At 43.5% G+C, this 15,526-nt stretch overlaps 1 protein-coding gene across 2 annotated transcripts in view; it reads left to right on the top strand.

Moving 5' to 3' along the window:
- Positions 1–15,526, top strand: part of MCC (MCC regulator of WNT signaling pathway) — a 398,823-nt gene that overhangs the window by 282,953 nt on the left and 100,344 nt on the right. For both annotated transcript variants that reach the window (XM_044917088.1, XM_021701419.2), the window contains one exon: positions 5,470–5,583. In XM_044917088.1, the coding sequence (XP_044773023.1) occupies positions 5,470–5,583 (114 nt within the window). The remainder of the gene's footprint in view (positions 1–5,469; positions 5,584–15,526) is intronic.

The following is a 15,526-nucleotide window of genomic DNA, read 5'->3' as shown; positions in this document are numbered from 1 at the left end:
GGAGAGTGCCGTGTAGATGGGACAGTGTGGGCCCCAGAGCTGGGCTGGGATGGGGACGGTCCAGTGGGCTGATGAAGGGAGAGTGCCGTGTAGATGGGACCGTGTGGGCCTGTGTTTGTTGTTGTTGTCAGTAGTAGCAAGGTGGAGAAGTGCCTTATAAATGGAAATACACCTTGATGTCTGGGAGACTCATTTGAGTCACTGGGCTGCTGGCTTAAAAGGCGTCTTAAGTGTGAAGCCGGGGCGCCTGGGTGGCTCAGTCAGTTAAGTGTCTGCCTTCGGCTCAGGTCATGATCCCAGGGTCCTGGGATCAAGTCCCACATCGGGCTCCTGCTCGGAGGGAAGCCTGCTTCTCCCTCTCCCACTCCCCCTGCTTGTGTTCCCTCTCTCGCTGTCTCTGTCAAATAAATAAATAAAATCTTTAAAAAAAAAAAAAAGTGTGAAGCCCTTTGTCTCATGGCCAAGGTGTACTAGGAGAAACATCTATCCACATAGCCCAGGAGGAACCACCAGGAGAGGCCATCACAAAGGCCCTGCTGGCTTCTCACCCAGGCCCCTGGCAGCTGGACATCTTATCTGTCCGAGGCTAAGTGAGCCTGTTCCAACAGCCAGCTGAACAGTGAACTGTTAGTGAGTAGGGTTCATCCAAAAATAACGACCGTTTTGACAGTTACCTTGCAGTCAAATTTCCAGGTGGTTTAGTTTCATTTGGATATACACTGTAAAATGAATGTGAGGCAGGTCTCCAAGCAGCCTGGGGACTTAGGGCCTCGTATCTCCAGAACGATGAGGTAAGTATGGATTTATATCCTTCATGCACTAGACCCACATTTGTTTGGGAAATGTCACAGTCCCATCCCAACCTTGCGTAGGCCCTGGGTAAAAATTTCACAGAGATTGAAGAGCCTTGGCGGTCCGCAACTTCAGATAAACCTCAGGACTTCAGCAGAATCAGACAGAGCAGCCCTGGTCTCTGACGCCCGTGCCGATACCCACCAGGAAATAAGCTGCTCTGAGACAGGACTGGCTTGCTCACTTGGCCCAACGTCACACTCACTGCCTCTGATGGGGCTTAGTCTGAGAAGGCTGTTGACTTGAAACCTGTTGACTTAAAACTTGACTGGAAAAGAGGATGTGTGCATTTGTTGAGTGCTTCCCTGGTTCCAGACACCAGGCGAGTTATTGATGCGGTCTCACTTGTCTCTGGGGCAGCCTTATAACAAAGCGATTAAATAAGCTATCTAAAGACAAGTCACCCACAAGTGGCATAAATGAGATTTGAAGCCAGGCTTATCTGATTCTTTACAAGTTAGGATTAGATCAACTTCATTTGCCAGAGTCCCTCAACAGAAGAGGGGCCTACACAGTAGAGGTCTGTTGCTGGCTATTCTCTTCCACAAGTCTGGAGTCAGCGGTCCAAAGCTGGTAGGGGTGACTCTACAGACTTGCTAGGGGCTCGGGCAACTTTTGGCTCCTTAGAGTGTGGTCTTCATCATTATGAAGGAGGGTGGCTGCTTGAGTTCCTTCCATCACTTTAATGTACCAAGCAGCAAGCATGGAGGAAGAGAAAAAGGGTATGGCTTCTCTCAGATTTTTTCTAGAAATCTCCCATAATATTTCTACTTACATCTCATTGGCCAGAACTTGGTCATATGACTACACCCACCTCCACCTGCAGAGGGAGAGCTGGGAACTGGGATGACTTAGCTGAGCAGCGATAATATGACCAGCTAAAAATTGGGGTCTTGTTGTGGAGCAGGAGAGAAAAATGAGTTGGAGGGGAGACTGGGTGGCTCAGTCAGTTAAACGTCTGCCTTCGGCTCAGGTCATGATCCCGGCCGGGGTCCTGGGATCGAGCCCCGCGTGGGGCTCCCTGCTCAGTGGGGAGCCTGCTTCTCTCTCTCCCTCTGCCTGATGCTCCCCCTGCTTGTGCTCTCTCTCTCTGTCAAATAAATAAATAAAATCTTAAAAAAAAAAAGAGTTAGAAAGGACGCTGGCACAGACTCCAAACATCGTATATATTTGTTCTCTTTGGTCAGTGAAACATCTTCTTTTAATGGTTCTTTATGGGTCATATGTCTGAAGCTCTGACTCAAATTAGAGGCCATTTCCAAAACCAGAAAATAAAGAGAGCCCCAAAAAGGGTATACATATAATTTTCCTATTATATGTATTTAACAGTTTCGGTTGCTTTGGTAAAGTTGTCTTTCCAGGATTTAAGCCCACTGTTACTCCTCTTAAAAATTTCCCCCAGAGACCCTTATCCTTCTTCGTGTTTAGTACTTGCCTTGACAGGGCCCAGGTTGTGTCCTAATAGTTGGAGCATTGCTCTCACTCCCCAGCCTTTGAATTCCCAGGGCTACCAGCAGGTCTGCCAGAATGAGGGGGAGGAAGCCCACAAAGAAGGGGTGTCAAGCTACCTTGATTACTGGATTCTTAATGGGGGGAACTTCTTGTGGTGAGAACTTAGCGCACCTCGTGCTCAGTCATCAGGTAGTAAGGGGGTGTCGTCAGCCCCCTCCCAAGCAACACGTCCTGTGACTCGCCTGCTTTGCCCGCTCTACCTCCCGCCCTCTGATGTTAGTTTCTGCTGAGTAACTGTCAACAACATTCGGGAACATGTGTATATTCTACCCTCCCCCCTTTCTTTAAAGTTTTATCTTCTATCAGAAGAGCTGGTAGACGGGGAAAAAGATGCATGCAGCAAGGAAGGGAAAGAACCCTTTACAGTTTTTATGCTACAGCCCTACATATACAGAAAATAGAGTCACAACTCTTTTGTTTCTTTAATACAGAGCCTCTTAAAAAAAAAAAAAAAACCACTTAAAAATATATTGAACAAAATACTTTTTAAAAAATTTACTCAAAATGTCCCCCCAGAAATTTGAAACCATCCAGAGGCCACCACTAAAATGTTAGGATGCTCTCTTTCTGATTTAGTTTTCTGTTACATTTTTATTCTGCAATCAGAGGGAAATATTTTAAGTAAAAATTTCATACAAAATTGAGAATTACTGTCACAACATCATACAGTGGGGAAAGGGCAGTGGTGGCCTTGGTGCTAGTGCCGAGCTACCCATGGGACCCTGAGTGAGCAAGTCAATCTCTGGGTTTCAGGTCCTACCTGCAAATGGGGAATGGGAGATGTCAAGTACCCAGGGCCCTTTTCCCACTCAAACAACTATGATTATGACCCACAAGAGAATCTACAAAACTTATGTGGCCTCTGTGGTTTCTTAATTTGGAGTTCATGGAATGGTTCCAGAATGTGTCATCACCATAACTAGATAGAATACATGCATAAACCCCCAAATCTTTACTCTTCTCTAGGAGAAGGGTCCATCACCTGCATGGATTCTTAAGGGATTTGTGACCCAGGGAAGGTGAAGAACAACTGGTCTTTTCTCATTTTATGGACAGGCATCTTTCATCCAGGAAAGTGAAGAGATTTGCCCCAAATGCACATCCTATGCATCTTCCTGGCAATCTGGAAGACCCAAAGGTGTTATCCGTTCCAAGCGGGGTCCTATCCCTGGTAGGGATGATCCATCCTAGACCCTCTCTGTCATGTACTACTCTATGTGTCCCCTCATCTGGCCCAGTTTATGATGTTAGCATGAAGTTTATAGCTTCCTCCGTCAGCTTTGCCTTCCTAATTCTCCCCCAAGTCCTTCAGGTAGTCCTTCCCCCCAGAAGTAGGAAGGAGATATAGGAGAGAGGAAGCATATCTGGGCTTAGAGTTGGGATCTTAGTTTCTACTCCTATATTTCTTAAGGAACATTTCATCTCTATATGTATTTTATCCTTCTTGCCAGAGGAGAGGTGGTAAAGCCTCTCACAAGACTTGACATAAAGTCCAACAGACCACAACATCTGACGCTGAAGGAGAATCTGCAGATGGACAGTTCGGAGGCAGAGGCGGGTACCCAGCCGTCTAAGGAGGGAGTGAATTTGTGTCCCTCCCCGCCCTCCTGGAAGCAGAATGGCCTCAAAAAGATCGTACAGTGGGAACACTGTGGTATTTGTGCTGAGATTTCATCACACAAAACCTTGTATCTGAAACCCAAAGTGACCTTTTCTGAGCAGTTCTAGCCCTACATGAAAAGGCAAACACCGCCAAATTGCCTGACATTTCCGTTTTTAAATTTCAGGCATTCCTGATTTCAGATCGGCTGTTGATCTGTTGGTTGCAGCCCTGATGCAATTAAGCGAACTCATAGTCACTGCTGTTATAGTCTAACATAAACAACTGCTTTGAAAGCCCAGACCCTGCCCTGTATCTCCTCCTCCCCATCACACCCCAACAAGCCTACCAGGCCACATGCGGTTGCAGAAAAGCATTTTCTAAACCTGCAATTAAAATCTTCAAAGTTGAACTGTGGACCGTCATACCATGTCCATCTTTAAAGATCACGTTTATTTGCTCACTCCTTATTTTAACCCCTCTTGGCAGAAGCTACTAAAAACATATCGAGAGGGAGGGTCTGTTCTGATTCTAGTCACTCCCCCAAATGTAGTGTGGAATTTGGCTAGGGAATGGTCTGCACTCCCCCTGGAGCTGACAGTGAAGACAGATGAGAAGCAGTGACTCAGAGGGCAAAGAAGGTTGAAGGGTGCTGCTCTGGGACCTGGGTGTTGAGCTCCACCCATTGGCCTGAAAAAGCCACAAAAGGCACATGGCGTAGCTTTGGTGCTGCTGAAGCTCAGGGTTTAGGCTCGGAAGTTGAGCACGTTGAGATCCTAGAGGTGCAAGGTACCCCTTGTTAATGTGTTCAAGAACATTCCTTGTAGCTCCAGATAACCTGAAGGAGTTGGCTGGAGAAAGAGATCTGGAGGGATTCTTGGTGTGTCTTTTCCTAGCATCATTTATCAGAGTTCTGGTTCTGTTCCTGCGAGTCAGCCTGCTAGCCCAGAAGCAGCATCTGGGCAATCTAGTCTCTCTGGGGGACAATGAGGAAAGATGAGCTGGCAGGGAAATAAAGGACCAACTTTAAGGGGAGACCATCTGAAAAAAAAAATGAGCTCTCCCAGTTTTTCTTACTCCTCGGCCCCATGGTCTGTCTGTACACGTAGCAGGATGGGTGATAGAATTGCCCTATCCAACTTTCATATGTGCCAAAGGTCAAAGCTGATGTGGTTCTCCTTCTTCCTTGCTGCTCGGGTTGAGAATCCCACGGCCCCACACCTGCAGTTAATCTCATCCTTGCTGAGTAACTGAGGGAAAGCCCTTAGAGTGGGAGGCTTTGCTCTCTATCCTGATGTGACCACTGAAATTAGGTCCGGCTGCCCACATGTGAGTTTTCTCCCTGTGACCACATAACCCGGCTTGCCTGTCCAACACCTGATTTAATAGCACCCCTTGGAGATGAGGCTTTTTTTTTTTTTTTATATGATCACACTAATTACAGGGAAGGAACGAGTTTCTGACAAAGGATCTAACCTTGTGCTCCTTTCTTTCTGTCTCCACAGCTCCACTTGGCAGCCCTGGCATCACTCAAGGGAGATATAGTGGAACTTAATAAACGTCTGCAGCAAACGGAGCGGGAACGAGACCTTCTGGAAAAGAAATTAGCCAAGGCACAGGTAAGGGATCTGGAGAGTTTTTTTTTTAAACTCTTGTATTTTTTTATTTTAAGATAAAACATAGATCGAGGAAATCCAGCCAATCGAGTTACGGGGTAATGAGCAAACATTCTTATAAGCACCGTCCAGGTCAGGAAATAGGACTTGCCAGCCATCCCAGAAGTCCCTCCTTATGTCCTGTCCCAGTCGCACCTTCCTTCCGACCAAGGTGACCACCACCATGACTCCTATAGTCCTTTTTCCTGTCTCTTTATACTTTATCACTGAAGTTTAGATGTCCCTCGATAGTGGAGTTTAGTCTTGCTCATTGAAACACTTTGGGTTTCTTTTGAATCTCTTAATTTATAGGTTTTACTTCCATTCTTTGTTTGCTTTTAATTAATCTGTTAGAAACCTGCCATTTGACCTGTGGAGTTCCCTACAGTCTGGATGTTGCTGATTATACACCTGCCGTACAGCTCACCACATTCCTCCGTCCCCTTTAGTTCCTGTAAAACGGCAGGTGGACCCAGAGGCTCAGTCAATTCATGTCTGGCCCCTTTGGCAAGACTGTAGAGAGGATTTGTTGTTTTACCAGGAGGCACATAATGTCTGGTTGTCTCATTTTCTGTGATGTTAGCAGCTGTTGATACTCAGTGCCTATGTTCATTGATTCACTGAATTATTAGGACTTACAAATGATGATATTTCCGTTGTACCATTTCTCATTAATTGAAATGCTTTTATAGAGACCTCTCCCATCATCTGTGATTTGTTGAAACAGTGGTTCGTCGAGGAAAAGCAGAATTCTTCATCTATTAACATTTTTCAAGAAAATTACCTATGATCCTCTGAAATTGCCCAATAATTTTTTAAACTATTATTATGAAATTATAGATTTAAACATATTTGGGGTTTCATTCCACTGTAACTGTTTTCCTTACAGAAACCCGTATTATCTTTGGCCAATGTGAACTTCTTCATGTTGGCTTCTGAGTCTTTTGACATGAGCCCAGGAGTTAGTCCAGACTCAACTAGTACATTTTTTGCCCCAAATCTGGTAGTAACTGTTCTCTGAGTAACTCTTACTTCTCTCAGCAGAAAATAGTATCTTAAGACCACAATCTGGGTGCTAAGAGTGCTTATGGCTTCTAGGTTGGTCATTTTTTTTTAGGCCTCTTTTATAGACGTAGCCAGGAAATTCTTTATTTCCTTATTTATCTACATCTGCATGTACATATAACTTTTAAGATAAAATACCTTAGGAGTTCATACTAATAGACCCGATTTAAATTCAGACTACAGCATACTTTTTACCTAGCTTCTTCTATGTTTTATCTGTATCACCTTTCTTTCACATGAAGAGTCCTGGTTCTTAATGCTACAGAGGATGATTGAATTAGAATATTCCATAATTACTTACTTGCTTCATTCCATATTATGAACAGCCTCAGAATAATATTACTCCTGCCATAACAGATACAGTTCCTGAGAAGAATGTAATTTGTTGTTGTTGTTTCATTACGCTCTCTTCACTCCCCATTTTTTGCAGCTGTCTTATATCTACCTGCCTGACCATCTCACCATTGCATCTCACCCTCTCCCCTTCTTGTCCTCCTTTAGGCTCCTATAAGCAACATTATAGTTAGTGTTCACCATGATCCTTATGTCCGTGTTCCTCCGTTTATTTGTTCATTTATTGCCTGAAGTGGATTTTCTAGTATATTCCTCAGGGAGGACTCGGAATAATCTTCACCAGGTTCTTGCTCGTTATTAACAGTATGTCTGTTCTTTGCCCTTTGTACTTGAAAGACATTTCTGCTGGATAGAAAGCCCTTGGCCCATCTTTTCTTTATTTGAATACGTTTCCTTATTCTCTTTTGGCAGAGAGTGTTGTCCCCACAGTCTGATAACACAGCTTTCTTTGCCTCATAGGACATTGACTCTAGATGTCCATAGCATGTTTTTTCTTTATTTCTTTTTTTTAAGTCTAGTAATTCTAGAGCAACTTTTTTTTTTTTTAAGTTTTTATTTTTAAGTAATTTCTACACCCAGCATGGGGCTGAAACTCACAACCCCGAGATCAAGAGTCGCACGCTCCACCGACTGAGCCAGCCGGCCGCCCCTACTAGAGTAACTCTTAATCTTAGTCATTCTGGTTTGATATTCTCAGGTTTGCTGTGTATTCTTTTGATTATCTCTTTTAATCTTTTAATTTCAGGGAAGTTGTAAAGAATTACAGTGTTTAATATTAGTTCTCTTGCTTTGATTTTTTTCAAGGATGTTTATTATTTGTATGTTAGATCTTTTTTGCCTATTTTCAGGATCTCACTATCCACATGCTGTCTCTCCCTTTTTACTTGATTTTCCTATTGTTCATCTTCTGTTTCTTTCAGGGCATTATATGTTGTGTTTATTTCTTCTCGTGTGCCTTCTAGTTTAGTTTGTATTCCTGAAATGCATTTTTATTTTATTTCTAGTTTTTTCCTGTGTTCTGTTACCGTATGAATTTTCTAATTCTCAGTTATGTTTTTTCATATCTTATGTCATTTTATCTCCTTAAAGTCTTTTAACTTATTTTGAAATAGTGGGCTTTGTTTGGGCTTTTTGGGGGGAGGGATGTTCCATTTTGTGCCATGCTTTAATGGTATATAGGCATATATTCTGCTCTTTTTTTCTTCCTTCTTATAACTTTGTATGGAATTTGATGTCAGTACTTCTCCATTTTTCATTTTTATATGAAAAATAGTTTCCTTGAACTTTGAGGAGGCAGTGTTTAAGATGGCTTTATAAGTTCATAAAGCTTAGTCTTCTGTTGTTTTCACTTAGTCAAAAATATGGCAGCCTGCTTTCTAACACTTCCTGGCTCTGTTCCCCTCACCTACTTCTATCTGGATCTATTTCTTCCTTTGTCTCTGTTACTCCATACTGTTCAATCCTGATCCCACTGTCAGCAGGTTTTCCTCCTGGAAGCAAGTCCTGGGGCCAATCTTGAGAGTTCCCAGGTACTAGCTGCTTTAGCTCTTTCAGATCTTACTGTGGGCCCCTTCCTCATTTACTCATGGCTCAGGCAGAATCCCTTTTAGTGTTAGCCTCTCTTCCAATTGGCCCTCCTCACTTTCCTGAGTATACGGACTTTTTTTTTTTTTTTTTTAAAGAAGAGATGGAGGTAGTTTTTTTTTTTTAAAGATTTTATTTATCCATTTGACAGAGAGAGAGACAGCGAGAGCAGGAACACAAGCAGGAGGGGGAGTGGGAGAGGGAGAAGCAGGCCTCCCGCCGAGCAGGGAGCCCAATGCGGGACTCGATCGCAGGACCCTGGGATCATGACCCTAGCCGAAGGCAGACGCTCAACGACTGAGCCACCGAGGCACCCTATACTGACTGTTTATGTTGGGTTTTCCAGTTCTCACATCCACCAGCCTTGCTGCTTCCCACTGCTTCTGCCCATTCAGATACCCTTTCGGGCTTGTGGATGGTGTGGGTTTGTCCTTACTTGCTTGTATTTTGCTGTTCAAGAGGATACCTTGTCTCCAAGCATTTGGTTCTGTTGAGTAAGGTGCTCTGTTTTTATGTGGGAATTCAGAGAGCTCTAAAAACCAGGCTGCCATAGTCCTTGGTCTAGATGACCTGTGGAAAGTTTTGAAAACTCATGTCTCGTAATCGTAGATTGTTTGAGTAGGGAGGAGAGACCCTTTATACTTGAGATCATCTACTTCCACATTTGTCAGGCATCCCAGAGAGGTTAACTTGCTTACCCAAAGTCAAATGAGTAGCTTAGCACCAGAGCCAAGACAAGGTCCCAGTGTTCTTTCCTCATATAGGATGTTGTACAGACAAAAACTTTCAGTTTTTACTTGGATGAAAACTTACAATATTTTCCTTCTGATTATAAAAGTAATAAAAATGTGGTAGGAAAAGCTGGAAAGATAACAATATGATGTTTCAGTAGTGGGGTCTGGTGTATTAAAACATTTTTAATGCCTTTTTTTGTTTTGTTTCATAAGGGTTTTTTTTTTTTTAAGATTTCATTTATTTATTTGAGAGAGAGAGAGAGAGAGCATGAGCAGGAAGGAGAGGGAGAAGGGAGAAGCAGGCTCCCCACTGAACAGGGAGCAAAATGCGGGGCTTGATCCTGGAACCCTGGGATCATGACCTGAGCCGAAGTTAGACGCTTAACTCACTGAGCCACCCAGGCACCCCTGTGAGACTTTATTTAAGAGGAAAGAAATTGTGAAAGCTCTTAACTAGAAGTTGGCATGTACTGTAGTCTTGGATTTTTAAAAATGACCAGGAGGGTATTTATTAAAATTTAAGCCTACAAAGACAGAGCAACTTATGCAGAGGATGGTAGAGGATAATAGAAAACTTTTTCTGTGCTGTGTCAAGGAATGAGTCAGTTCCCTTTTAACTTATGGTCAAGACATTCTTATGTAATAATTTTTGGTGGCTCTTTACATCATGTTTGCATTCTTACACTAAATATACTTAAAAATTACTCTCTGTTCCTTTCAATGGAGAGGTCTTTCCAGTGCAGATACTGGGACCCAGGAAAGAGAACATTAAAAAAAAAAAAAAAAAAAAGGTCAGACTCACCAGTCTCATACCTTTTATAAATATGAGATTTATGCAAGAAAAAATGAGAATAATGAAATGACAGTGCTATTGCTTCCTGTGTGAGTGATTCATGTTTGAGGCTTGACCAGATTGTGGAAGAGCAAGTTCATGCATAAATTTATGCTCTCTGGCTTTACTAAGTTTTACCAGCTCTCTAAATATTACAGAGCTATGATTAAGCTAAAATGTAAATGGTGGCTGTATTCATCAGAAATAATCAAAAAGAGCTTCAACATCTGTTGAGTGATTCTTGATGGTGACACTGGAACTAGCTGAATAAAAAAAGTTTCAATATACATGGTCATAAGGTCAACCTGCCAGTAGAGTTTTGAGAATAGTGATGGGAAGGGAAAAGTTGAGTAAAGGAGACTAGATCAGCATGATGGGGAAGGTAAAGTGCTTCTGTGTTCATTTTCTATTGCTGTGTAATAAGTTACCACAAAATTACTGGCTTAACACACGTTTATTAACTCATAGCTTCTGTGCATCAGGAGCTCAGGTATGGCATAACTGGGTTCTCTTTATGTTTGCAATCAAAGTGTTGGCCAGAGCTGAATGCTCATCTGAAGGCTCAACTTGGAAGAGTTCAGTCACCCATGTACTTGGCATAATTTATTTCTTTGTGGTTGTAGGATTGATGACAGTTGGCTTTTTCAAGGCCATCAATGCAGAGAAAGATTCCAGAATAAGTGTGCTAATAAGACAGAATCTTACATAACGTCATGGGAGTGACATCCCATCACCGTTGTCACATTGTATTAGTTAGAAGCCGGTCACAGGTGTCACCCAGGCTCAATGAGAGGGTACCACACAAAGGAGATACAGGGATCATTGGGGGCATTTTGGAGGCTGTTCATCACAGCTTCCTAGGGGATTTGATTAACAGTACCACTGTTAGTGTATACAGTAGTGATAATCACCACACTTCTTTAGCTTTGTTTTGTGCCAGGCAGTGTGCCAAGCATTCTGTTTGCTCTATCTTAGGGAGTTCTCATAATGACCTCTGGTGTAGGTACGGTTTTACAAGTGAAGAAATAAAGGTTTGAGGAATTTGAGTATCTTGCTTGAGATTATGTGGCTGTAAAGTACTAAGAGTTAGAATTTGAATCCAGGTTTTGTGGGAATCCACAACTGTACTAATCCCGTATTGTCTTTTAGGCTGTCCAGGCTGCCCTTAGTATCCAGAGGGCTTCTCAAAGTGGGTGGGGCTTGATGCACAGGTCCATTTGGTTTAAACTTCCCTACCATCCCCATCAAACAGGTGCACAGATACATGCATGCATTGGCACCAGCATTAAGCAGCCTTGTGGGGAACAGCCTTGTAGGAAACTGGCAGAGATTCTATATGGTACTGGTTCGATGCTTTCAGCATATTTGCTATTTATTGAGTACCAACAATTTTAAATTGCTGCATTTTTTAAGGGCTATAGAATGATATATCTCAAACAAGCTTATGAATCCTATGAATCCCTTTGAACTCAGTCAGTAGTAGTACAGAACATTTTCTATTTCTAAGCTCTCTATCTTTGGATAGCAAATCTTCTGAATTTTCTACGTCTTGGCTTTTAGGAAGAAAACAAATAGTTTTCGTTAAATGTAATGGAGAGAGCACTTTCTTGGTGCTTTCTCGTTGTATGAGATACTTAAAGGTACAGTTTGGATGTATTCTCTTTGTCAGGAATGTCCTCCATTCCTTTTTACTTGTTTCTACTTTTCTTTGGTAAATTGCACTAGCTGTTTTGCTCATCAAGGGCATTTCCATTTGTGCTGGGCCTCTTTGTTTAGTTGGTCTGGTTCCTCCCATCTTCCCCCTGGGGGAGAACCTGGGCAAGGACTTAGAATGAGGATGGAAATACCCTGAGTAATATTACTGAGACCAATCCAGTGTGGCCCTGAGAAAGTAGCGTGACTTCTTTGCATGCTTTAAAGGGAGTGGTGCTGACCCCCTTCACCAGGATGGTTGAGAGGGTTAACAGATTAATGATGGCATTGCATTTTTCAAGAATGGAGTTCATAATGCTCTTAGGTTTGACAGCTGAGACTAATGTGAAGATTAAAGATCAGTGGCCTCTGTGGAGTAAGATAAAACCCAGTGAAGAACATTAACAAAACCATACCTTAGCATCACCACATTGCACAGGGTTTTTCCAACAAGGACTCAAGTTCTCAGACCAGTCTGTCTCAAGGCTGACTCATGGCTTTATCCCAGGATTGCACCAATAGCAGAGAGGTTCTTGGTGGTTGGAATGATACCACTTGTTTTTATTAAACATTTTTGCATATAGGCAATTTCACCAAGTTATGTGGCTAGACACAGGTATTTATATAGATCTTAAAGTTGCTTCCTCATCATGGTAGGAGAGCTGAAACCTCAGAGTACATATTAAGTGCCAGATAAAATTCAGGAAAAAAACAAAATTTCATCATATCCGATCCCAATCTTTTTTTCTTTGCCTTTCATACTGACTGTTTATAGTTGTGGGAGAAACCCTAGTGATTCTGACCTCCAGAAATTCATGGCAGGCAAGAGGCTGCAACCACAGGCTTGCTTTCTTTGCTGTAATGTAGGATCAGTCAAAAACTGAATATAGGCTAGGAAGAGGGAGAGCCCTGGATGCAATACCCTGTGCTAATAGGAAAAAAGTGGCAGTGTGTTGTTTGAGACCATTTCTTATTTTGTTCAACTGAAATTATATGGGGTATTTCTGTATGGTGAGGAGAAGAAAATCATCCCTCACTTGTAAGTTTTGCTGGAAGAAGCTGCCATTCCTCCCTGTTAAGAAAGTTGTCACTGAATAATTGACTTTGGCAGCTAAAGCTGGCTTGATGGGAACCAGAGGGACCTAGAATTCCCTGTCTTATAACCCCTTGTGTCTACTCTATTTCGGTGCTCCATGGGGTTGAGGAGAGAGTTGTCTGGGTTTCCTACCTTCATCTGATATTGGAAGGCATAATATTTGTATTTCCTGGAGTTCACCGGAGTTGGGTCAGGGGAGACCAAGAAGGATGACTCTGCTGTCCCTGGAGATCTTTAGGCAAGTGGTATGGGGACAAGCCCGAAGGTCAAGGGGCTGGGAGGGAGTAGTGGAGAGAAGATGGTGGCTACAACAGTGTCTACCCTTTGATGGTGTGAATACAGATCAGACGGTTTTTCAGAGGGTTCTGCTTGTTGCCTAGGATATAACGAATCAGCCACTTTACATTTTGTTTTCATCTGTAAAATGGTTGTATCATCAGAATATGCAGTGATAAATAACCCTAAAGCCACCTCAGTGGCTTAACATAGCAAAGATTTTGTTTCTTGCTAGGAGCTCAGTAGGGCCGGCAGAAAACTGTCCCACATTGTCCTCAACCAGCCTCCTAAGCTGATGGGGCTTCTACTGTCTGGAACATTGCCAGAAGCCATGGCCAGGGAAGGGAATGTAGCAAATCCTGATGGAGCTCTTAAAGGCTTCTAGGCATAAGTGATATAAATTCACTTGTACCTCATTGGCTAAAATAAGTCATATAGCCATATCTAGCTTTGACGGGGAGAGAAAGTATTATCCTGCCATGTGCATGGATGGGGGTGAACCGGAGTCCTGATGAATACCCCTGTTGGCTACCAGGGGTGCTGATGCTTACATGATGCACACCCCATATGGTGGTCCTGGCAGAGCCCCGTGTACATACTGGAGAGAAATGAACACCATTAGAAAAAGGGTTTTGTTAATGAATTATGAAAAAAGTGGACATCTATCATTTTTTAATGTGTATAAAGTACTTCAACTTGTAATTTAAAAATAAAAAAAGTGTATGCAAACATTAAGGAGTAATCATAGAAGTCCTATTTCTTTTTCCTGTTTAGTTGTCATTGTTGTATGACCGTCTCGATTGAGGCTTTACGGGGAGGGCTGCCCAGAGGTGACTCTCAGATGGAGGTGCGGGTATCCAGCTTAGCTCGCCTGTGCCCCTGTGAAACAGAATACCTGAAACCCCATGCCCTCCCAGGCGAAACAAGGCTCTCACCAGTCATGAAAACTCGTGGTGAGAGGCGTGGGTCAGTCATGATAGCGGAATGTGCTCATAAAATCGGGCATGACTTGAACAGACCAGCCCTGCCGATGCAGGACTCGCCAGCGAAGGAACGCACCGATCACGCGCAGAATGGCTTTGTCTGTCCTGGGCGCCGCCGCTCATCTTCCACTTTCCCTGAACTGAAGCGCCCCTTTCCTGGGGTTGGTCTTGGGCAGTTCAGTGGGAGCTGTTGAACAGGGTGTTCTGTTGGGTTCTTCGGGCTCGCGCAGGTGATGGCTTGTTTTCTCCTGCCCTGTTGCTCCACCTTGCCCTGTCCCGCAGCGTGGAGATAGGGCTTCAACCTATCTTTGTCTGGTACGACCAGTGTGCGCAGAATGGGTGAAGAGTGTTTAATGTGATACCTCCAGGGGATGTTGATTTGTACAGGTGACCCTTGGGCAGTGTCTTCTCAAGCCATCCATTCCACCTTGAGGCTGGGCGTTTTTTTGTTTTAAAAGATTTTATTCATTTATTTGAAAGAGAGAGAGCGTGAGTGCGAGAGCAGCAGAGGGGAGGGAGAAGCAGACTCTCCACTGAGCAGGGAGCCCGATGTGGGGCTCGATCCCAAGACCCTGAGATCATGATCTGAGCTGAAGGCAGCCGTTTAACCAACTGAGCCACCCAGGCGCTGCGAGGCTGGGCGTTTTGATACTTTCCAGTGTTCTCTTTTCACTGTGTAAAGAATCCCCAGGGTACCATTCTACCATCTCTCCTTCCCGCACCCCTCATTTCTGTCCACATTTCTTATTCTCCAGCAGAGAATTCCACCTAGAAGCTGTGACTGCAGTTCCCTTCAGAGGACATGTCATAATGACCCCCACTGTGTGTCACTCAGCCCGGTATCTTAAATGTTATGGGAAATCAAGATATATCTATTATTTTTAGAAAGAATTAAATTATGGAGGCTTTCCACTATTTTAAGAAACCATACTTGTGGGAAAAATATAGGAACATAAACCAGATATCTTTGCCTTCAGCTAAGAATTTTTTTTTCCTCCGATATATTCTTGTTGCTACTCCCAAATGAACCCCAAGTTCCAAATATACATTATGAGTCTTTTGTCTCCTTTTAGCTACAAGTGCTGTTCTGTCTGAATCATCAGCCTTCCTGTTGTCTCTTGTTCATACTCATACCCTCCAGGCAGACTTCCCAGTTACAGGCAGGGGCAAAGATGGTATAGTACCAGATAGCATGCTCTCGTTATCCGGGCATCAGCGATCTGTGCCGCACCTCCCCCCCCCCCCCCCCCCCCCCCCCCCGCCCCGTTTGCTCACCGCCCACCCCCCCCCG

The sequence above is a fragment of the Neomonachus schauinslandi genome, chromosome 7, assembly GCF_002201575.2.
Source record: "Neomonachus schauinslandi chromosome 7, ASM220157v2, whole genome shotgun sequence".
Classification (NCBI taxonomy): domain Eukaryota; kingdom Metazoa; phylum Chordata; class Mammalia; order Carnivora; family Phocidae; genus Neomonachus; species Neomonachus schauinslandi.
This window is presented reverse-complemented; position numbering and strand designations above follow the sequence as displayed.